Source organism: Carassius gibelio, chromosome B2 (assembly GCF_023724105.1).
Source record: "Carassius gibelio isolate Cgi1373 ecotype wild population from Czech Republic chromosome B2, carGib1.2-hapl.c, whole genome shotgun sequence".
NCBI classification, from domain to species: domain Eukaryota; kingdom Metazoa; phylum Chordata; class Actinopteri; order Cypriniformes; family Cyprinidae; genus Carassius; species Carassius gibelio.
The window spans coordinates 14,521,332-14,546,481 of record NC_068397.1 but is presented as its reverse complement, the minus strand read 5'-3'; the positions used below and the strand labels follow the sequence as shown (position 1 = coordinate 14,546,481).

The following is a 25,150-nucleotide window of genomic DNA, read 5'->3' as shown; positions in this document are numbered from 1 at the left end:
TGTGGAAATTTATTTAACAGACTCTTACTGTGATAATCATATGTACAAAGTCACTGTGTCTCATTGTCAGAAAATCTACAGCGTGGTACAAAATAATAGTTTAGTGATCAGCATAATCTCCTGTCATTTACTAAAAATAATACGTCGTCTGCACAACACATGAATAAATTAGTCAGTCCACCAAAACCACCAACATTTATGTACCAATCTAAAAATGTAGAGTTTCTATTTTTATTTTCACATTTAAAAAAACATAAAAATGTTTCAACATTAAAATTAAGTATTGAAAAAAACTGCAAGTATATATATATATATATATATATATATATATATATATATATATATATATGTGTGTGTGTGTGTGTATGTATATAGTTTTTGTTAATATGTTATAAGATATAAAGTGTTACAAAATGGATTCTGTTTACATAGGCGCTTGGTTTCTATGCAAGTCAAATTATTTTGTAAAAATTCATAACAATCATATGTCAATATATAGATTACTACTGAAAACAGAGAATTGATGTGAAAAATGATGACTAAAAAAATTGAAAATAAATGGCAACACTTTAGTTGGTTTTGTTAGCACTGAATAGTTGATAAAAATGCATCAGAACATCATTCAAACCGTTTTAAGGCTGGTTTTCAGCACAAGGTCTCACTACATCCTCGATCTCGATGACCTCCATGATGAGATCTCTGATACCCTGCACACTGTCGGCGCTCTCTTCCTGGGGATCCGGCTCGTTCTCCGGATCTGATGTTAAAGCAACAGCGCCCTCTACCAGACCCTCAGGAACCGGGTCCAGAGGAGGACAACCATCAACAGCCGGACTGTCTTGTGCTTCACTAGACGGCACTGCCTCACATGCCTTGATATCCTCAACAACGTGCTCATCACAAACACTGGCACCCACTGCACTGTCTTCAACACGTAAGTCTGGGAGGACTTCAGGCTGGACGATACGTACAGATTCCTCTTTGATAGGAGGACTTAGACTTTCACTTTCTTCATCCGCTTTCACATTTAGGGTTTCAGACGCGATAACAGGAGTTTCTTCAGCTGTTGAGCTGAGATAGACTGCTCGGTCTGTACTGACAGAGGATCCTTCTGTAACTTCATCCTTTGCTTTAGAAGGCGGCGTCTCTGGTTGTGAAGATGAATCTTCTGCAGATGAGATGGTTTCTGGTTTGGTTGAGGACACTTCAGTCACTGAGATCTCTGGAATGGGTGATGAATCATCAGGTAATGCTGGTTGAGTTGTTTCAGGAACATTTAAAGGTGATGTAGGTTCTGGAGAAGATGGTGTAATCTTCACTGTAGGAATGACTGTAGCATCGCACGTCAGTTCACTGACGGATCCTCTGGATGGAGAGGTGATCTTCTGCTCTGCTTGTTGAGAGACTGGGACTGGGCTGGAGGGGGCCGAGAGGGGCGGCGTGCGGCTGTCAGCCAGACTGCTTTGACTAACACATTGCAGGTCAGTACTGTCAGCAAACAGGTTGTTCTTCTTCAGACTGGCTGCCTCCTTTACCACTGTACGGCAGAAATATTGAGGAATATGTTGGGATTTTAAAGTTATTCATATGTCTCAGACACTAAACACCGTTAAAACAGTTTACCTTTGTTAACTTCATTATTCAAAAGGTTGAGCAGTATGTTCTCGTAGACATTCTCCACTTGAACAAAGTTTGTGTAATCAGCAAAGACGAACTGTTCAAAATTCTGAAGCTCCTGCAAAAAGAGAAATTAAAAACATCAACACGTTTCACACAAACCTAGTACCCCTAACTGAAAGTGGTGACTAATCACCACTCTATTTGTGCAAGAAGATCAAACTCAATCATGACAGGCTGACCGTTACCAAATAATTTATTTGGCATAAACACATTGCATCACAAACCCAAACGCGGACAGAATTCCGCATTACAGTAGCCTGAAAGAGTTTCCTGATAGTGTTTACAGTGCTGTAAAATGTTACTAATCGAGTCTGATTCCTGAATGATTGACTCTGATGAACTGCCTCTTTTTACTTTTTAGTGAATCAAACACATACACCTTGTTGAAAAAAACAGCATGTGCTGGTAAGGTACTGTATGTTTTTGAAGCATGGCTGCTGGTTTGAGCTGGTACTTAGCTGGTCCTAAACAACTAGCTCCTGCTCAGGACCAGCTCATGACCAGGTAAGGACCAGCTTAAACCAGCTCAGACCAGCAGCTTTTCTTCAAAACATACCTAACTAGCATATGCTGTTTTTTTCAGTAGGGCAGTGCTGCCGGCAAAGTCCAGTGAACAAACGGCTAATGAGTCGGTTCTTCTTACTGAAATAAACACATAAAATATATATATATTTTTTTAAATATTAATCTCTTATGGAACCCATTAATAGTTCATGAATTCACATGAATTAAAATCTTTTTTTTTAATTAAAATCAGAATTATTAAATACTTTAATAATCAAAATTTCCATTCCATTAATTTAATCAGAGAAACACAGCTTGCTAGAATACCTCTACATAATGTATTCTGTTAAATGTTCCAAAGTAAAAAAAAAAACCTTGCGTACAGTTTTGCAGACGGGCGCCAGGTTTCTCTTGATGGCTGGCAGAGTGATGTCAACCAGGGTCTCCTGGAAAATCTTCTTCCTTACTGTGCTGCTGTCATAGTCAAATTGCTAAAGTGAAAAGCAAAAGTTTCCATAATGATTGTCACATTTATTAGGATCATTCTACTGTCAAAACAGTGAACTGCTGTTTGTATACGCTTTGTAAATGTGGGCAAAGCCAACCTTGAGGACACGCAGCTTGGCTTTCTCCATGACTGAGGCCTGTTTGTCAGGTTTGTCCTTTAATGCAGACTGAAGCAGGAGCTCAAATGTGTACACGGCATTCTCCATCAACTAAAGAGAGAGGAAGAAATAAAAAGGCACGCCACAGTTCATTTATTTTCCCATGACCTGTAGAGGGAACCAGAGTTCATGACAAGATGAGGCAATGCTCTCCACTGACTTCTCCGCTGAGCAGCCTATATGACATATAGAATTCCAGAAAAGAAAAAGATTTATGCGATTACACTCGAGTCAGAAAGCCAGATGAAGTATTTCATTACACAAACATGAAACATCTAAAAGCCCCACCAAATCTACCAACGCCCAGTCACTCTAAAAGCTGTGGATGACGCCCACCTGCTGCATTTGACTCTGGGTGCCGTGAACCACTCGTGTGGAGTTGGAGAACTTGAAGCGGTTGCGAAGTTCCTGGAGCTGTTCCTTCAGGACGTTCACATGCTGGTAACAGTCCTCCATCCGGTCACGACCCACCTGCTGCAAAGCCTACGATTGGACAGGCATTGACTCATGAGAACTGGAGGGAGTCTGAGTTCAGATGATCGTTATTCCATGATCTAATCACGTCCAACACTTCACTCTGCTCCCAATGGAAAAAGTGACCTGATTCGCTTCGAGTGTTGTGCAATGAAGCCTTGGCTAAATGTTGAAATCAGCACACAAATATTTATTTCAAGCACTTGTGCCAAAATGTTGTGTGTTATAATGTTCTCATGTATTAGTAAATGCTCTCTTACGCTCTGAAGTTCCTCTGTGACTCCCCCCTGAGGAAAATCCTTGCAGAGTCGGGTCAGTTCGTCCTCCAGCAGCAGCCTCACGGCCTGGAAGCCTGCACTGACCGGACCCATCAGCTCCTCCAGGATGGAGGTCAGGTATGGAGCCACGCTCTCCGAGCAGTATTTCACGGCTGGCTCTGATACTAGAGCTTAACACCAACAGAAAGATCAAGTCAAAATGGTGCAGATTTGGTATGTCTCACTCACTGCATTTACCTACATAAGAGTAGTCCAATATATTAATCAAAATCTGTAAGTGAGTGTCATGTAACCTGGTTGTCTCAGTGTAATTTAAGGCAGTACTCCAGCTGGAGGTTTATTTATATTGAGCTTTATACAATACAGACTCTGTCAAAGGCAACTTTACAGTGTTAAACAAGAAAATAGTGTCTCAATTATACAAACAAAATTCAATGTAAAGCAGCTAAAAAAAAAAAAAAGAGGACAATAGTAAACCAATGTTTTGAAGTCAGTTCAACATTGGTGCTTATTAAACAAGATTTCATCAAGGCAATGGTATGTTATGGAGTATTTTAGCAAAAGGTCTACTCATTTCATGAAATTGTAATATAGTTACCACTCATTAGCTTGTTTTAAACATTACTCATGACATTAAAAAAACAGTAGCATATAAAGGAGAATATTATTCAGTAATATTGATAAATATTAAAGGAATAACGTTACTCCCCCTAAAGTGTGTGAGTTAATGTTTTTGGGGTTTTCATTATGAATGATAAAAAGAAAATAAGTAAAAAGGTACTCAAAAGTACACTGAAAAATATGATATATATATATATATATATATATATATATATATATATATATATATATATATATATTTTTTTTTTTTTTTTTTTTTTCTGTTTGAGTATATTTAGAGATCTAATTTATTCCTATGATGTCAACAGTCATTTCTCTTCAGCGTCACATGATCCTTCTGAAATTATTTTACTATGCAGATGTCACACTTCAGAAGGAGACCTCGGGGAGACAGACAGGCAAGCCTAATCTCTTTATTTACAGCTTGGTGTGGAGGGGAGATATGCAGAGCAAACAGTGAGTAACTCAAGACTCTTTGAGAATGTCTGGAGTAAGGTAGTAATAGTAAAACATTTTTAAAGGTAAAAATGCCTGAGTTGACAGAGAAAGCTGAAGATCAAATTGGACTGGTTTGGTATTGTCAACTCAAAACTAATCCTGTAACCCTGAGTTTGTTAAGCCACCATCATGGTACAGGCCCCTGGTGAATTTGTGACAGCAGATTTGCTCCTCAAAACATTTAATATTATTATCAATTCTGAAAAAAGTTGTCCTGCTTCAAATATTTTTGTGGAAAGCATCATTATTTTTTCAGGGTTCTTTGGTAAATAAAAAGTTCAAATGAACAGCATTTATTTAAAATAGAAATCATTTGTAACATAAATGTCTTCGTTTTCATTTTCGATCAATTAAAAGCTTTAAAAAATATTGCTAAAAAAAGGATTAATTTATATGAAAAAATAATAATAATTAACCCTAAACTTTTGAATATAATACTTTTGCTGTATAGACTGTTTTGTTTATACCTTGCAGTTTAGTTTCCAGGAATGTTTGTGAGTTGATGATCTGGTCCATATCTGAGCGGATGAGCGCTTCCTGCTGTTTGGTGGCTTCTCTGCACTCATTTTTCAAACTCTCCAGTCCTTCTCGCAGTTGTTCATGCACAAACTCGTATGCTGCTTCCACTGTCTAACCACACAAGAAAATAAATAGAAAACTCATTCACCCTAAATATGGCCATCATAAACCCACTTCATTATGAACACAGAGCTGCCTTTGTCTACATGTTGCCTAAATGCTAAACATCCCTTTATAGAGCAGTGGCCTCTTCCAGCTGGCACAAGCCATGAAGGAGAATTATTTTTTTATGGTATGAAACTTTTATTGTGTTGGATGGTGTGGGGGCCAGAAAAACAATGGATTTATTTAATAAATACAGATCAGTCCAGTTATCCAGAGTGGAGCAGTCAAAATGTTGCCCGGCAGTGACATTCAACACAAAGCGTGTCAAAGTTCTAAGAATAGACGTGAGGAGCAGAGGCTGATCTCACTGACCACAAACCACACTCTCTTCCTCTCCGGCTTCTTTCCCTTCAGCTTGGGCAACAGCTCTGTCTGCAGTGAGGGCAGCAGCTCCTCCATCACCAGGTTAGCCAGCACCTGCAAACAGGAAGAGGGAGTCACTACTGAAGCCAATGATCCCAGACTGAGTCAAGACACAAGGCACCCACATGGCACAGACTCATGGAGGAAGAGCAGAAATAGTTGTAATGTCATAGCAATGAATCAGTCTGCAACGGACAGAATCAGCACACAGATGTGGCATTTGATTCCTGTGTGGATACTGAGCTGTATTTATGGAGAATGACACGGAACAGAAGAATTGTTGAATAAAGTCATTATCATTGTTCTTCTGTCATTTATCATTGTGTGCACGCTTAAATCCACAGCAAAGCTCATATTTGTAAAACAGATCATTTGCGATTAATAGATTTTACATCTAAAACAGTGGCATGCATGTGTTTTCTGTGCTTACGGTTATGCTTACTATAAATCACACATATTTGAGAGATGATCGTAAGATCAAATTTAGGATGCTTTCTGTGCAACATTTTATAAATGAGCCCCAACAAGTATTCTCGTAGATTCTTAAAATTAAGGTTGAACCACTGATGTCACATGGACTATTTTAATGATGTCATTACTAACTTTCTGGGCCTTGAATGCAGTACTTGTGTTGCTGTCTCACAGGCTCAGAAAGCTCTCAGATTTCATCAAAAATATCTTAATGTTTGTGTGTTCTGATGATGATGAATGAAGGCTTTGGAATGATATGATGGTGAGTAATTAATGACAGAATTTCCATATTTGGTTAAACTAACCCTTTAATATTCTTTTAATGGTGGCGTATGATATCATAATTCATTTATATAACAGGGTGTCATTTATTTATTTGTTAAGCAGATGTACAATAAGTACATTGTTTTAGTCCTCATTACTTTGCCAGGGTTTGTGATGGTGACTGATTGTAAAAATAGCTTATTTTACATGTCTGTTTTCAGTTCCCTTACACAACAACACCTTGTCTGCCAAATTAGGGCTCAAAATGGGATTTAACAATAGCTGGAGGAAGGCAGAGGTGTTTCCTTAAGTGGCTACAGGACATCCTGTGAAAGACCCTGCTGTGATGTCCAGATTTCATCAAAAAACAGGAACTGGTATGAATTTTTGCAAGGAACAACATATCAATAATAGTTTGCGGTGCTTGCTAAGGCAGTTATGCATGAGTTTTGCGAAACTTCTTGAGGGAACACAAAAGTCTGGCAAGGGAACACAAATGTTTTGCAATTGCATGCTAAATCAATGTGACATGGTATTAAAATCAGAGATAGGAGGGGGAAAAAAACACTGCTTTTGTGTTCACAAAACGTTTGTGTTCACTAACACAAGTTTTGCGCTCCTCTGAGAAAATTGATTGACTTTAGTGATTTTTGGGGGGAATACAAAAGTTTGTGAGCAAAGGTAGTTCTTAAATATACTGTTTAAAATATAGAATTATTCATTTAGATAATACTACCTATATCTATCACATTTACATGCTCTTGTAAACATCGAAAAAACTGGATTTACAAAAACAGTCCTTTTAAAATAGAAGCATACTTCTAAAACTTTGTCAAGCATGGAATGAAGGTCCATTGAGCTACAAATGGGATGTTTACAGCATGATACCTAAATTCCTAAATCACTGACCGGCAGCTCTGTCCACACTCAGTCAGTGACCACACAATGATGACTGCTTTAATCACAGCACATTCATCAGGCTACTACTCATCTCTGTGGTCACTACATCATGACTCATCTGATTCATTCAAAAGAAGTGGACACTGCTTTTCTGGAAACTCATTCAAAACACACTTGTGAGTAATATGGAGACCAGGAATCCCACCTGACAGTCAGTGCCCACCAGCATATCCCATGATTCATAGTGGCCCTTCTCCTGCCTGTAGAAGTGAATGGCCTTTAGGAAAGCCTGCACCTCACATTCCATACTCTTCAGATAATCTGCAGAGACATAAGATGTCAGATGAATCGATTGTGTAATATAGAATCATGTGGGCAGCTTCTCTTTTCTGGTTCCAGAAAAGGGGAAAAGACCAAGACACAGAAATGACTTGGAAATACAAAGTGTGATCAAAGGCTTTTGTGTCTAACTTAAATGAGAGAAAAACCTCACCTTAAATGTCTTGTACACTTAAACAAGGAAAAAATAAACAATGTAACATTAAGTAAATAGAGTAGCAACTAAACAAGTAACTAACTAAATGTCTCAACACTACTAATGCAAATACATTTTCAGTAATCTCACATATTAAAAAAAAAATATATATATATATATGTGATTGTTAAATAAAGTTAATATTATACTAAATAACCGATGCTATTTCTTACTTAAAACTTAGTTTTATTAATTTTTCAGCTGTATTTATCCATTACACAAACATAACCATAATCAAGTTTCTTGATTTATGCATAATAAATCAATAGTTTTAAATGATTATACAAATTATTATATAATTATTGTTAGATTTTTTGATTTAAATATTGTCCTCCTTAATAGCTTCGTCTACTCATCAACTTTTTGTTTGTAGCTTCTAAACTAATTTCAAAAGACTACCCTTTCAAAAAGACATTTATTAAAGTGTGCTATTAGTATTCTTATTTTTAACTAGAAAATAATAATAATAATAATAATAATAATAATATATTTTCATTCTACTTTTAAAATAAAGTATACAGAAAAGTCTATACTAAAGTATATTTGGCCTATACTAATTCTAAATCATTTAAAGGTACAATTTGTAAGATATTTTCAGTAAAAACCACTAGGCTAGTGTTATATATTTTGTCCAGCTGATTACTAACAATATCTCTAATGTTTTCAACTACTTTTAAATCATGAGAAATTCCCATTCTAAACAGTGAAACGGGGCAGTGCAGTCGCCTGTCAATGACGTTAGTTACCCTTTGTTACCGCCTTTACTGACGTACAGTAGAAACCACGTGACAACAGTGTCACGGAAAAATGCGGAAGTAGTGTCTAGCGTCCAGCAAACCACTAGCTTGCTTCAAGCAGTTCCTTATTTACTTTTTCTTGCACGTTTTATTGTGGATTGTGTTACTTATTTATGAAACATAATTACTGTTTACCGTCTGCCGCTGGTTCTGTCGACAAGGACATCTCCAGTAAACATAAGCGTATGGCCAACCAAACGAACCAAGAAGAGTTTGGGACAAGAGGAGAGAAATAGCGTCGATTAATATCCGGCAAACGCAGGACATCGCGTCTCTAGACCTGCGCGAGGACGCGTCTTTGCATTGACTTTGTATGTAGTCTACTCGCGCAAATCGTTGAACTCATGTTTAATCCATGATTTATCTTTCCGTCTGATTGATGGGACCGTCAGCGGTTGGGTAGGAGACAACAAATCCCATCATTCCACGCTCCTTCTTAGCGTCATCAAACCATGCGTTTGTTATTGTTTTGGTAGTGCACCCTCTAGTGGGAAGTCCAACAACCTGTACCTTTAAATGAGATGTACTATACTTAAGAAAATTAAGAATGTACTTCAAAGTGTATGTTTCACAATCTAAAAAGTGGGATAGAAGTATGTAGCTAGTAAACTAACAGTAGAAGTTCACTTATGTTATAAAAAAGTCTACTAAACTAGTTGTATAATCAGAGTTTACTCATCTATGCCTAAAAGTATACATTTAGAAACTAAAAAGTGGGTCAATTTAGTCAGAAGAAGTATTAAAATAATACACTGACAAATATACTATTAGTACAGTATAGTAGTATTAGTTTATTTACTACATAAAGTATACTTGGAAAATACAACTCTAATTAAGTTTAAAAATGAACTTTAAGTAGCTTGAATGTAGAACATCTTCTTTACAATATGAGTAACGTTGCTAACGTTGCTAACGTCTATGATCATTAATGCTCCTAACCCAAAAACGTGAACTGAGACATCATCACTATTATTATTTCTCACAATAAGCGCATGTGATTTGACCCTTAGATTAAAGTACATTTGGTATGTACGTCATCCCACAGCACTGTGCTGCAAACATGAATGACACATTAAATTATGAAGCTTATTTCGAAGTCTTCTTCTTTCAATCGTTTCTTTCAACTTACGAAACCGTTATGTTTAATGTTAAAACAGTTTCTACTCTGTCTTCTCACCCAGTATATATAGCATGAAGGCGTGAAAGAGAAGTCTTGTGCAGTTGTGTGATGAAGTAGAATATAATTGCATGCACACATAATGCTCTGCAGAGGCAGTGTAACCGCTAAGCAGCTTGTACGCAGGAAGAGAGCGTTGCAGTTCTGGATATTATTAGTGTATCACCATGACCACCGCAGAAAAACAGTAGCAAACTGATGCAGGAGCAGAGGCTGCACACGTAGCTTGAGGTACCCTCTCATCAGCCTCGATCCTGTCATACAGCAAGTGTTTAGGGGTGATTTTGGGTGGGTGTACAGAGAATTAGTCAGAATTCATGAAGTATTTTCAAATTGAGCAAACAGAAATCTTTCCTTTGAGGTATAATTCACAAATTTGATCACAGACCGCAAAGTCAAAAATGCACTGAGACGGAGGCAGGGCTGATCTGATACCTTGGTTCTGATGCCGAATGCAGTCGTTCAGGATCGAGACGAAGCGAGCCCTCTTCTCCTCCTGCTGGAAACAGAAGTACGAGTCTCGTCTGTAAGGCAGTCTCAGGTACACAGGAAGCGGACCGGGAACCGCCACCATAGGAACGGAGGGCTCTTCCTTAGAACCTGAACAACACATAAACACTCATTCCAACAGGAATAGAGAGATCAGGACGGAGAACTAGACAAACACTCACTATTGGGATCAGGGAAGGCCTTGTCTACGACAGCAGTGTATTTCTCCTCTGAGGTCAACACTGTGCCCCCTGTTGGCAGGAGTTTGTTGCGGGCTGGGGTTCCCTTTGTATATGACTGGATGTGAGAAGTGTAACAGCATCATGAGAATCTTCTGTCAGAAAAAGTGCCTTTATATTAAAAGAATCAAAGATAAGATTTAACCTCCTGGCTATCGTGTAGCTCCAGGCTATGGTCGGCACGGACCACGACAAATCTCTCTTTCCACTTTCTGTTGTCATCGAAGTACAACATGCTATCCTTGTACAGGACCTCTGAGGCCTGCGGTGACTCCTAGAAGTGAAACATACTAGTGTCAGTAAGAGTAAAACTCTGGAACAGCATGAATCAGAGAACACTGGTAATGTAAGTGAGGGCACAATAAAATCACTAGATAAGCTGATGTTGTCAGTATAAGAGTGTTAAGATCTCACCTTCTGTTTGAGGAGCTGGGCCTGTCCTACTCTGTGCTGCTCCACCTCATCCTTCAGATGGCAAAAAAAGGCGACACAGCTTTGCCTTCTGTAATGAGGACTAAAGTTCTTCAGCTCAGCCTCTGTCCGGCCTACACACACAAAAAAGATCAGATTAACCTTGTGAAAAATGAATGAGCTTAATTGTATTAAATGTGCACTTGTACCTAAGATCTTAAAAGTATCTAAAATATTAATAAAATAAACGGCTCAAAGAGTTTACTTTCATGACTGGGTATTAACACCGTTCAGTGCAATTTTAAAAAGTTCACTTTTTTTCATCATGCTTTAATTATCTTTTTCATACTTTTTCATACTTTTTCATACTTTAAAGACGTCATTGAAAATGTGTAATTACAAATATATTTAAATTTAGCATAGAGGTGTAGTCAAAGACCAGACCCCTTAAAAACCTAAAGACCACTGACTAAATCCAGACCAAATTCAGACCCTTCAAGACCCAGATCCAGACCGAGACTAGACCTCTCAAGATCTAGAAAAAGACTAGAACCCTTTCAAAACCCAGTTCCATACCAGGCTAGTCCCTTTAAGACCCAAATCTAGACAAAACTAGGCCTTTCAAGACCCAGATCCAGACCAAAAATGAATTTTCTATAAACCAAGATCCTTAATCTATTGCAGAATCTGTTTGTAGTATTTAACAGTTGTTTTAACACCTTTAATTGTTCACAACCTTATTGTGAACATCATACTAGCATACCATTCCGAGTGTTTGTTCCATATTTTTGTTGCACATATCATGCCAAATTCAGTTATAGTTTGTTGAAGCATACATGACTGGGATCTATCTATCATATCTACAGTGACAGGTGTTCAGTTAATACAGTGAGATCATGCATCTTATTTTTCCTGATTCCGAGTCGGGAGAAAGTGCCTGACTCGTTTCATTAAAGACTGAGCCATCTTTACCACTGCCAAAATGACAAGGCCTTGAGTCCATTTCAGCATTATTCCATTGAGCAGACTAAGTTCAAAACTTCATTTGTAACAGCTCTTGGGCTTGCATCCCAATTTCCAAACTTTTAAAGAAGAATATCCTTGGACTTTCCTTGGAAATATTATTCTCTGCCAAGGTGTAGTATAGAATTGTCTGGAAGAAGCCATTGGCAACAGCTGCACAATATGTCATTTACAGGCACATTAGACATGCTTTATTAACCATTACCAATGCTTTACAAAACAGTGTCTGATAAAATTAATACTACTGACTCATGGTCCGGCTATAGTCACAATGATGATTCTGATCATACTGTTGATTTGAGATTACAAAATGGGTTGTTGTGGAGTCTAGATTCCATGTGAGCCTGATAATCCTTTGCTACTCATTAACGCGTGAACTTCCCCTTTAAATAATGTGATGCTCTGCCCTCTATGCGAATGATGCTGTTCCAATTAAGTGCTGTTAGAAGTGATTTCATTGATTCAGCATTTCGACACCTCCGTAAGATTGCATTAAACTCAACAAAGAGGTTTAATAAAGGATGCATTGATCTCGTGAATTAGCGACTTTTACTATACCAATATTTTTTAATTGGCTGTTAAAGTTTATATGGGAATATTACATGACACACTGATCCTTGCATTGGCGCAAAAATGCACACTTTTTGTACAAATCTCACAATATGATGATCAGCTGCCACAAATACTACCTAAATAAAAACTGATTTAAATTGGTCTTTGAACTTAGCTTTATTGCATGGCAAAAATAAAAATAAAAACCTTGCAAAAGTACTGACAGATCCCATTGATCTAATGCCGTTTCAAATGCAAACTTTGCAATGCAACAATCAGGCAGCAACTGATAGCACTATGATCCAATGAGATACAGGCATCGTCAGTTTGACAATACTCTAGCTCAATGATGTTGGGGGATCCAGTGGGGGTGGCAGTCATATTTCAGGGTGATCATGCCACTCTTTATCACAACCCTGCTAAAATGTAGCAATGCAGTGCCAGTATGAGTGCTCATTGGCGCACCTTCAGCTGGTGGTACCCTAGGTGACCACCTAGCTTGCCTGTGCCTAGAAACAGCACTGACAACAAGAACATTCTACCTTTCATTGAGTGCCAATTCCTGGGAAAAAGGGAGTGAAGTTGGATATTTAATTACACAAACCCAATAATTAGTTCCTGTTTTCGATTCAACATCTCAAAATAGCCAATACACTAAAATAACCAAACTTTATCCAAACTCAGTATGAGACAAAACAAGTTACTACATTTACTACTACAAAATCACACTAAAACACTCTTGCTTATCTGAGATCTGACTCTACACTCTTATTGCTCTACAGTATATCACCCCTTAAATGCAGAAATAAATAATAAATAGGATTCAACTTCTTGAAACATCTTGAAGAAATGGGAAAAAGTCTGCTATTTAAAATAGTTTGCTTATTTAAGGCAGATTTCTTTCCTCCTTGTAAACCCCCACCCCCTCCTCTTAAAGGAACACTCCACTATTTTTGAATAGGCTAATTGTCAACTTTCCAAAGTTAAACAATTGAGTTTTACCATTTTCAAATCCATTCAGCCGATCTCAGTGTCTGGCAATAGCATTTAGCTCAACTTAGCATAGATCATTGAATATGATCTGCTTATATATGGCTAGGAACTATATTCTTATTCCAGGCGTAATAATCAGGGAACTTTGCTGACATACCCATGGGTACAGCAGGCACAATGATATCACGAAGTGCCTGAAACTAGTCCCCTGCTAGTTTGTGTAGTTGCAGCAATAGCAGAGTTGCTTGGGACTATGTTCAGGCACTGCGTAATATCATTGAGATCGGCTGAATGGATTCGAAAATGGCATAACTCAACTGAATAACTCTAGGGGAGTTGGAAAATTATCTTATTTTCAAAAATAGTGGAGTGTTCCTTTAAGGAAGATTTCCTTATTAGTTTAGATTAGATTTGAGTATTACATTTCAGCGACTTTCACTTGGAAAGTTGTATTTAAAGGTGCTGCACAAATATAATTGGATAGACTTGTGCTAAATTGAGTTAGAAAAAAGACAGTTGCTCTGAGGAGGGCAGAGAGATGAGAGAGTAGTTTCTTGTAAGGACACACACACCACAGATACACACCACACAAACACACACTTGTGATAAGAGCACGACCGTTGTAAATCCTGGACAACTCAGCAAATATTTATTTCTATAAGAGTGTAACTATCAACTCACCTCTCTAACCACATACACAGCAGTAGCACTGTCAGTCAGGACTAATAGTACTGCAGGTTTCAAAGGGGTCTTATGATTTTTTCCTTTCTCTTTGGAGTGTTACTGTTCGTGCATAGATAATATCCTTAAAGTGGCAAAGACTAAAGTCTCAAACCCAAAGAAATATTCTTTATAAAAGTTAAAACTCATCCACATCCTCCTAAAAAGCCTCGTTTAAACACGCCCCCACATGTCTACATCACTGTGTGGGAAGATTTGCATAAAACCGCCCAAATGTTCATGCAAAGAAAGAAGGCATGACTTTGATTCTCACTGTAGTATTGTTGCTGCTGCAACCGCCATGTCATGAAGACACTGTGTGTTTCAGTGTGAAAGCGAAACTACTTTATCTGTCCTTCCAATAGAGGACACAAAAATAAATCAGTGGTTAAGTTGTATTTACAACACTGTTCCAGAACAGTTCAAACCAAATATTCGTGTGTGTGTGCAACATTTTTAACGGAGGACTGTTTCCTGGACCTACAATGCTGGCTGTTCTGACTCACAACCTGTAAGTATGTTTTCATATTTAAAGAATTTGCCACTGATGATTCAAATGTGAGTTTTGAGCAGTGTAGCATTTGTTGTTTGTCATTTTTCCAATCACAAATGCAGACAAGATTTTATGTTTATGTGGCGCGATACGTAACGCAACGTGTCAAAAGACAATATAACTCATTATAATCCGTCTTTATGTCCCCACTGGATACAATGAATGCTTTGTTTGTAATGGTCTCGTTGCATCAGGACACAACATCACTGTATGGTAAGCGGCATAACATATCTGTCACAATATCTTGGCCAAACACAGCACACCACACTTTCATCTGGATTTCAAACAGCTACTAGTGATAGTGGAATCTTTGTATGGCAGTGGGGCTTTCATGGTAATTGGTATAATTAAATATAATTGGTGCCAAGTTCAATGTAATTGCAGGATGTATTGATGCAGATAACTCAAGAAAACAGAGAGAAAAAAGCTGAATCATTAGTAGTGTATACACATACATTTACATATTTATATAATAATTTCAATACAAAAATCATGCTAATATACTTATTTGACAATTTTTCTATTTTCTATTTCTACATTTCTATTTTTTCATAATTTTTTAGAGAAAGTCCAAAGGAACATAATTTAATTGAAATGGAAATTGGTTGTAAGACTATAAATGTCTTAATGTCACTTTTGATCAATTGAATGGTTGCTGAATAAAAGTATTAATTGCCCTAAAAAGAAATCTTACTGACCTTAAACTGTGTGTATATGTCAATAGACAAACCCCAGATAAGGGGGCAGATGGTTACTGATAAACAGCTTGTGAAATATATTGTGTCCATTGATGAGTTAAGCAGATCTTTGGGTCTCTCTCCCCTGGGCAATTCATAAATACAGTGTTTTCTCGACTGTTTTGCAGACTATTGCACATCTGTACTATAACTTTGGTCTTAGACCTCCTTCATCTCCCCACACACAAACAGGGTTTTAAATAGCCCCCGTCTCCAGTTTCTCCCCTGATCACTGGTATCCTGACAGAGGATGGTGTTTGGGACTTTAGTTTCATTGTTTTATATGTCCCTTATCCTTTGCTCTACATAATATATGTTATTTTGAAAAAAGAAAAGAGGAGGGTGAAAACAAGGTAAGCGTAACCCATTTTGAAATCCCTTTAGAAAAAAAACACAAACTATGAAAACATATCAAAACCACAATCTTGCCACCCTGTAGATTATAGTGAGAAAAGAAAAAGAACAAAGCATTTACATGCTATGTGTTATTTGTGATGTGAGGTCATTTCCTGCAAACTCAAGAGCTGCTAACTTCCGAGGCAGCTGTGAAATCAGGTGAAAGGTTCAATACAAACGTTACACCTCAGATGAGGCCAATGATTTCAGCTAAAATCTGAAACTGAAAATGGAAAGAAAAGTGCTTTCCATTCCCTATGTCTACAAGTCTTCACAGTGGGACTGGAAAAAGGGTTTTCTTTATGTACATATTTCAAAATGTCCTACTTTTTATAGCTGAGACAGCCTCAGATACTGCCAAAATGACTGAAATTTATGAAGCGGAACAACCAACAGATAAAAGTAACAATACGATGCAGTATTTATAGGCAAACTGAGTTTGCATTGAACTCCTGCATGCTTTCTCAGTGCCATGCGACTACAACGCTTTTCAGAACAAGTACCTCTGAAAGTTACAAATATAATCAAGTACATACATTTTAAAAGATGTAGGATATATTTCTTGCTCATTACTCTTAAAAGTAAAGGTTCTTTATTGACATTGATGGTTTCATGAAAATGCATCTTAAATATTCCTGGAAACTTTTCATTTTTGGTTTTTAGTGGGAAAGGTTCTTTAGATTATTAAAATTTTCTTTAAACTATGGTGTTAAATGGTTGTTTTAATAACTGATCACTGAAAAGTTCCTTTGGGGAACTCATAAAGGGTTCTTTAGCATTACTTCAAAAACCTACTGTTGGAGCCTTTAGTTTTAAAAGTTTATCTCAAATGCTGTAGCTTGCAATACAGTTTTAGAAGCCAACTAATTACACTTTACTGTCTTGTTTTACTGCACTTTACAATGTTTTACTGGCGACTCCACTTGTTTAATTCTGATTGATGTTGAGTTATAAGTCCAGTGGTTTGGATGGCCAGCTGAGAGGGCCCTGCTTTTCCCATCACCTCTTGCCCTGCAGAAGAAATCTGTAGCCAGAAACACCCAACCAGGGAGACAGGCAGCTCCATAACTAACATATCAGATAGGAATGCTTTCTTTCCGTTGTCCCTCCAGTCCAAAGCGAAAAATAGCATGTGGTTCAGCAAATGTGAGAAGTTTTTGGAGGATCTACATTATTCTGTCATTGTGGGCTTATGAGGGAGGTTGTTTTGGAGTTTTAAATCCAAAATGTAATGTGGAAAGCTGATCACTCAAGCAATACAGACAAGTTTAAGGCCACCATGAAAATCTGGAATACAAAAAAAATTATTTAAGCCGGAATGTATGAAGCATTAGGATTCTGATGTAAAATGAAGGAAAAATATTGATCTAAACAAATTTGTGACTCTGTTCTTGTGAACGTCATTGTGCAGATGGTCAGGTGTTCTTCTGCTGAGGCTGAGATCTTCTCAAATCATGTTGTACAACATGATCATCAAGTTTTAAACAAACTTGTGGAGTTCACGCTGCTTGAGTACTGCTGTCATTAAAGCAAACAGGAGACAAAACCTATTTACTCAAATTGTTCCTCATCTGAAACCATGGATTATTCTGTTACGTAACTCCCACAAGCCAAAGATGAGATACTGAAAGGCTGAGAAGCAGCTCTCCAACATTACAGTCAATTCAGGATAAGGCATGATAGAGTGACACATACATGTATGTCAGTGTGTGACTAGAATCATGAAATGAATCTGTGAGGGTGTGGGTCAAAGTTTTAAACTGAGTTGAGCTGTTCTTCTCTGGAGGTTTGGGATGAGGTCCCGGAATGAAGTTCTAATTCCTCCCATGCCTTTAGAATCAAACTGATTCACTGACTGATACTCCTCCCAACAACAGAAACACACCCAGAGACTCGTTTATCAAAACCTCTTAAACCTCTTGTCCCACTCTGTATGTGCTATTTATGATTTTCACCTGGTGGACGATAACATCTTTCAGACTTCAACCAAAATGCCATAAAGATGTGGGTGGGATCTTTGGACTTCTATGTAACAACTAATAAGAAGACCAATAAGTAAACACTTGCAACATTCTAGCAAACACCCTAACAAACAACTAACTTACCTTAGCTATGCCCTATTAACACCCAAGCTAACATCTGCGACGGCAGCATCGGACCAAAAAGGTGTGCTTGAACACACCAAACAGACTACAGCCAACTGCAAAATAACATGTGCTTTCTTTGCCTGTGTGAGAGGAATAAGCTATCCATATCAGCAGCTATCAACAGTATATATTTGCCAGTATATATTTCAAAAGGAGAAACTGAAATAAGGATATACGAGATATATGCAGATATACGAAACATAAACAAGGCAGTGCTTACTCACCATTTTAAATATCAATGTGTTGTTAACTTTCTTCCTTTTAAAGGGATACTCCACCCAAAAAAGAAAATTTTCAGAACACAATTTAAGATATTTTGGATGAAAACTGGTAGCCAAGTAAATAACACTGTCAAAGTCCAGAAAAGTATGAAAGACATTGTCGGAATAGTCCATCTGCCCTCAGTGGTTCAAAGGTAATGTTATGAAGCGACATGAATACTTTTTGTAAGCAAAGAAAACTAAAATAATTACTTTATTCAACAATTTCTTTGTCAACAGTCTCCTCTGTGTCTCTCCGTATGCTGTGTATGCTCTTCTGTGTCAGCCAAACCACAAGGATGCGCTGTTTCTATGTGTACTTAGCTTTGATTTGAAAGAAAACAGTGCATCCTTGTGGTACGGCTGACACAGTTGCAGTTTAAAAATATGTGTTTTTAAGCAATTAAAATGCATTAAGCAACAAACAAGAAGAGCCATGCACGGGCCTCAAATTTCGGCTCGAGTCCGTCCCTGCCCCAAGTCCCTCTGGCCCAAGCCAACCCGAGCCACCTTTTTCCTCCCTTCTCCCAAAACAGCTTATACTACTGTTTCAGCTATTGAAAATTATTAAGTTTTTTATGTAATGGCAAAGTGATTATATTTTGTTTCATTTTTTTTATTAAGTTCATTTCGAAAAACGTTTGGAGCATTTTTTGTTTGTTAAATACAAGCTTTTGTTTTTTTTTTAAAGTATGACCAAACGGCCAGCTGCAGAAAGTAAGCTGATCATATATGTTTAATCAACTTAGCCTTCTAAAATCATCATGACTTGCATAAAATAAAGTCTATAGATATACTAAAACAGTTCAAGCATATAACAATGTTTAACCTAGATAAATGTGTGATATATCCAAAAATGTTTGTGGAAAGTGGAAGCTATGTGTGATTTGCAGGACATGGAGGCGCCAGCGATCACTTGCATGTTTTCCATAGATAAGCCGTAATTTTTGTAATTCATAAGTGTAAAGGGTCTAATTTTATTTTTGTTCACTCACAATATCAACAAAATGTTGTGCTTTTATAAAATGAATAAAACAAACATGATGCGATTTCTTCCCTATATGGTCTTAAATAGGAGCGCTTCACAAAAATGAATCGAAACTGAGCGAATACATGCCCCACAGACATGAAAAATATATCTATAGAAAGATTTAAATTAGTACTTAACGAAATAAAAGATATCGAAAACTAAATCTCAAAACTCAAAAACCGTATAGATTCATTTCTTAAAGGTGCATCTATTGAGGAGATGGCAAGCACTGCTAATGCGTGTGTGCATATATGCGTTGCGTATTGCATAGGCAATGTATAATAAAACAGTATTTTTAATACAGTAGCCTATGTGTGCTCTGTGCAAATATGTGCATAATAAAAGGAGAGAAGCTCAATTAACCCAAGCCCGCCACGAGTCCAATCTATAAAAAAAAAAAAATATGGGACCCTACGGTTTTGCAGAGCTCTATTCATTTAGCTATATGCATGCGCACATGAAGACGGGGCTTATAGAGCACGGGAGTATTGAACAGTTATTTTTGTCACTTTATAGGCCTTGAATGGTTAAATACACAGTTGTATGTGTCAAAATGCCTGTGTTTGCTAGTGAACGCAAACAACTGAGAAAGTAAACACATCTGTAATAGTATTTTAGTTTAGGGCAGCTCTTAAAGTGACAGCAGTCTAATATTCCTGCCTTCTGTCATTCAAGTTAATCAAATAACATTAGTGAGAAAGTCTCTCGCTGCTCTTGACTAAATCAAATTTGTGACTTTTAATATGCAATGTTTTTATAAATGTTTGATTAATTTATAAAATGAAACATTTCTCATTTATTTGTTCTACTCTATTTTTTTTCCTGTTGCTAGAAATTAATTTCTTATTCTTATTTAAACACGGACTGTTTACTTAGCTTCAGTGAGTTAGTTTTTTTGTCTCTCTCTCTTATTCAGGCTAGTATTAGATTTTTGTGATATTGACACTGTTGACAAGAATTATGAAATTTCTATTGAATCAAATATTTTTACATCATAAAGACCTTGTTTAATATGTATATACACAGTATATATTGTTACCGTAAAATAAAATTACTCATGTCATGTCATGTCACACCCTAGCAACCACCTAGAACACTTCACAAACCGCCTACAGTGCACCCAAGTAAACACCCTTAAACACCTTAGAACACATTAAATACCACTTCGCAATCACTTGAAACCCCACTGCAAAGAACTGCATGAACAAATTACTCCAAACAACCAAGCAACCACTAAGCAACGCTATAGAGAACACCCTTGCAAGGTGTTTTCACAAAAATGCACCATTGACCATTGCAGCAAATCTGGTATTAACTGGTGGAATCTATGTATTTCCTTTTAAATGAAACAAATCTTGGCAGGTTCTGTAGCTCATTTGTGAGAAAAGTTATACAGTGTGTGATAGGAATGCATTCTAATAGAGACAGCGATAAGGCAATCTGCATGTCTTCAAGGTGTTTTCAAAGGGGAAATGCTCGGAAATAATGTTAACCTTCATCATATGGAAAGGGTGAAAAGTGAATATGTCTGTCATGGAAAACCCTACACATCTTTCTCCCACATGGTGAGCAAATGACAGTGTGAAACAACCATGACCGTTCTCCCTAGAGCCCCACTGCGAGCTTTATATGAAGGGTAAAGCTCAGTTAGAAGTCATAACGGCACGTTTCATTCAAGTGCTCAAACAACAGCATCAGGAAAGTGGATCCAGATTTGCACAATTATGTTCTAATACCATGCAGTTTCTGGCATTAAAAAGGCAAGAGGACAAGGACCAGAGTATGACTGTGTCATCTGATTCCTTTCAGAGGAGTTTGCCCAAGTTGAATAGGGCACCTCAGCAAGGTGCCATTATATCTCAGTGGGCACAGATGGCGGCTTAAAACTGTGCGGAGACCATCAGAACACAAGATATGCTTAAGGTAGTGCCGTCAATGAACAGCATGATATCTACACTTACAATCTTCTTCTGACCTATTCAGTTTCAAAATAAGAATTAAATAATAATAAAATAATCTGAATATCAGTTAATGTGATGACTAAACAGCAACACAAACTAGATTCCAACTGCATGTCATCAACATTTATTAATCTGTTAATCTAGTGAACATAAATCACAGTTCACAAACACTCTCAAGTTTTAATATAGTGGTAATGAAGTCACTTTTTATTATGGGATGTCATTCTAAATGTAAAATTACCAGGACAAACAAAATGATGCACTGACTTGAAGTACATGATTATGCACCCGCAAAAATAACTATACATGTATTAAATAATATAATAATAATAAATGATTAAAACAGTGAAAGTACTGTATGCTTTGCAAGTTTTTGAAAGTTAGATTTTCTAATTTGGAGTTTAATTCTGTGTTTTTTTAATTCGCAATTGTGAGTTTCTATCTCAGAATTTAGACTTTTTCTTCTCGGAATTGCAAGCTTAAATCTGTCTACAAAAAGAGAATTGCAACTTTTTCTCTCATAATTTTGACTTTTTCCTCAATTGTGAGTTCTGACTTTTTTTCTCAATTCTTGCAGCTTTTTTCCTCGCAATTCTTAGCTTAAATCTCAAAATTCAAAATATTTTCGCAGACTTCTGAGATATAAACTAAGAATTATTTTTTTTTTTTGTGATTGTGAAATAAACTAATATATATCTCAGAAACTTTGGCCTTCACAGTTGTGCTAAGCAGCATATGGGTCACTTTATAGGCCCCTCTCAGCTAAATCAAACCTAGTTAGTGCCAAAAACCCATGACATCATTTAGGAGTTTAGCAGAGGAGGGAGTGGTGAATATTGCATCATAATTGAGGACACATTCTGTGCAGCATTTATATGCTAGAGCTGTTTAGATTTTTACCATCTGTTACATCAGCCCACACCCCTATACTGCTTTAAGTCTATTCTTTATGTTTTTGTCTACATAATGACTGTTTCATGGCATGTTATGGGACAAAAAAAAAACAAATGTAATCAAACATGCAGCTTTCTAAGGACAGCACAAATCATGGAATGATCTGAGTCCTCATTTAACCTGCGTGTGTATACATTGGACAGCACTGAGCAAATACATGCCAGGGCTCAAAAAAAAAAAAAAAAAGCTAAGAAGACGTGGCAAATAACTTGAGTTTTTGGAGCACAAGGGCGGTATTCACTCCAGGACTGAAGCTCTTTCTGTTTCAGTTTATAACCCAGACTCTTATTCTGCTAATAGTTTACCAGCTGAACCACACGAATGTGATGTCAACTATTATAATTAGTGTGTCATTCTCATAATATAATATAATTTATCAGACCACCTGTATTAGGCATTCTCAATACCACCGCAGCTGTTGGCATTACAACTGCATTACAATTCCTAAATCTACTATGTACAATTTATTAAATTACACTCCCATGAAATGCACTTTCCTCATAAACCAAAGCTCCCATGCAAGAACTTTCACAGATGCAGAATTTAGGCAATACAACCTTTTTATCCAGGATTTGAATTACTTAAAGTCAGCAAACAAATGGGAGTGAAATTTCAGCTGAAAAGAGTGAACAATAAAGAGAAGTGAATGTTGGAATGAGTTTCCACTCTGGTCCAATACTTCCTGTTCATTGCTGGCCAGATGAAATAAGAGCAAAACAATCCCCATTATGTAGTAACAGCTGTGTTCCCCATCAGGGGAAGGAAACCCATTCTCTGCAGTAAATGCGCTCAGAATGTGTGACATTCCATTGCAATCACATACACGCTTTAGTGCATTCACAAAGGCAGTATATCAGAGATTCTGAGAGTGCTGCAAAAGAGCGACGGAATGCATAACTGAATATGTGAATCTTTGGGAAAAAGGAAATTGTGGTAATACTTTCAGTGAGGTCTCCATGTTACACACATTAGAAGGTGTAACTTTATATTAGCTGTCTTTAACTACCATATTTAATTGTTAGGTACAATATGTTTATTGTGTTCATACTGCAAAACACTTTTTATGCAATTGAGGTGGGATACAGGTTAGGTTATGGTCAGGTTTCATATATAGTTACCCAAGATATAGATGAGGTTTTTTCTTCTCTGTAACAGATTTGAAGAAATTTAGCATTGCATCACTTGCTCACCAGTGGATCCTCTGCAGTGAATGGGTGCCGTCAGAATAAGAGTCCAAACATCTTATAAAAACATCACAATAATCCACAAGTAATCCTCATGACTCCATTCCATCAATTAGCTTTTTGTGAAGAGAAAAAAGTAATTTTTATAAGAAACAAATCCATCATTTAGGTGTTTTAACTCGAAACCATTGCTTCTGGCCAAAATACATGTCCATAACTCACCAATGGAAAAGTCCATCTGTTGTCTTCTCACATCAAAATCCAACTTTTTCCCTTGAGAAAGAAATGTTATGCCTGGAGGACTCTATATTTTAGCCAGATGCAACAGTTTGATATTAAAAAATTAAAGATGTTAATGATGGATTTGTTTACAACAAGCATGGAGCTTTTCTCCTCACACGGTTTTGGATGTCTGGAGACAGTTTAAATCAGCTGTTTGGACTAATTCTGAATGCACCCATTCACTGCAGAGGATCCACTGATAAACAAGTGAGGCAATGCAAAATGTCTCCAATTCCTGCCTGCCAAAGAAACAAACTCGTCTGCATCTTGGATTTGCTGAGGGTGAGCAAACTTTCAGGAGCTGTACTGTATTGCTAGCATCATTATATCAAGGTCCACAAAATAATAATAAAGTACATTTTATAACTCAGTATTTATGAAAATGCACAGCAGAGTCAGAATGTAGCCTAAGTGACATGGATTATTAAACTGAGCTATTGCATGACATATTGAGCTGCGGGTCAAATGATGATAGGTGGGGTAAGAGGTGTGGTGGGAGTTTGGGTGGGTGTGCACTCTGCAGCAAACTGTAAAACACACTGATGACATTTCTTGCACTGCAGTAGTGGTCAAACGCATGATGTATTTTAGTAAAGTTATTGTTAGTTAAGGTTATTTTTGGAATTCAGTTGCCTGCAATAACTGATTTGACTTAAAAAAAATAATGCAGGAAATTTGGAGAAAAAAGAAAATAAGAGTAGCTACACGAAAAAAGCCCCATTTAATTATGCAATTATTTCAACATTAGGCATAAGAAAACTGCAACCATAGACTGTCTAGTAGCTACTAGATAGAACCCGTTTACCTCGTATGTAGCTTATTTTACTCTCGTCCAACAGACTGGATGAGGATGCTCCCATTGTGCAGCGTGGTTTGTCGCGGCGGTCCCGAGCGGAGGATTTTTCCCGTTAGTCCGATCCGGTTTTGAAGCGCAGCGACTGTTTTGACTGTCAGACAATGACGAGCGCTAGTAAACTGTGACTCAAGCGTCTCAAACTTCCTCAAACTGCAGCAGCGCCGCCCGCTTATCCTCTCAGCTCCGTCAACATCCGAAGCCCTGGGCATCTTACACAGCAATGTTTTGACGCTTTGCCTGTTAATTGATGTATTTGCAAATATTTTCAATATATCTTAAACATCTTTTTGTATTTTACTACGAAAATAATAAAATAATAAAATAAAACACTATATGCCTATTAACTATTTGGTAAGTTATGCCATAAAATGGTTCATTCGAAAAATATAAGATAGTGTATAAGAGCAAAGAGAAGAAAATAAACATAGGGCGCGTCCTCTGGTTGGAATTAC

The 25,150-nt window shown here is 37.2% G+C and overlaps 1 protein-coding gene across 1 annotated transcript; it reads right to left on the bottom strand.

Annotated features, from left to right (window-relative positions):
• Position 1: 1 nt before the first annotated feature.
• On the bottom strand, positions 2-24,872 carry LOC127950951 (protein Niban 1-like). The gene is made up of 14 exons (XM_052548405.1): positions 24,648-24,872; positions 11,054-11,184; positions 10,785-10,913; positions 10,583-10,697; positions 10,347-10,511; positions 7,608-7,723; positions 5,717-5,821; positions 5,188-5,350; positions 3,584-3,771; positions 3,186-3,332; positions 2,790-2,900; positions 2,568-2,675; positions 1,624-1,735; positions 2-1,537 (listed from the first exon to the last, which is right to left on the bottom strand). The coding sequence occupies exons 1-14, from the start codon at positions 24,700-24,702 to the stop codon at positions 633-635; spliced, it is 2,550 nt and encodes an 849-aa protein (XP_052404365.1). The 5' UTR covers positions 24,703-24,872; the 3' UTR covers positions 2-632.
• Between the last annotated feature and the right edge of the window lie 278 nt (positions 24,873-25,150).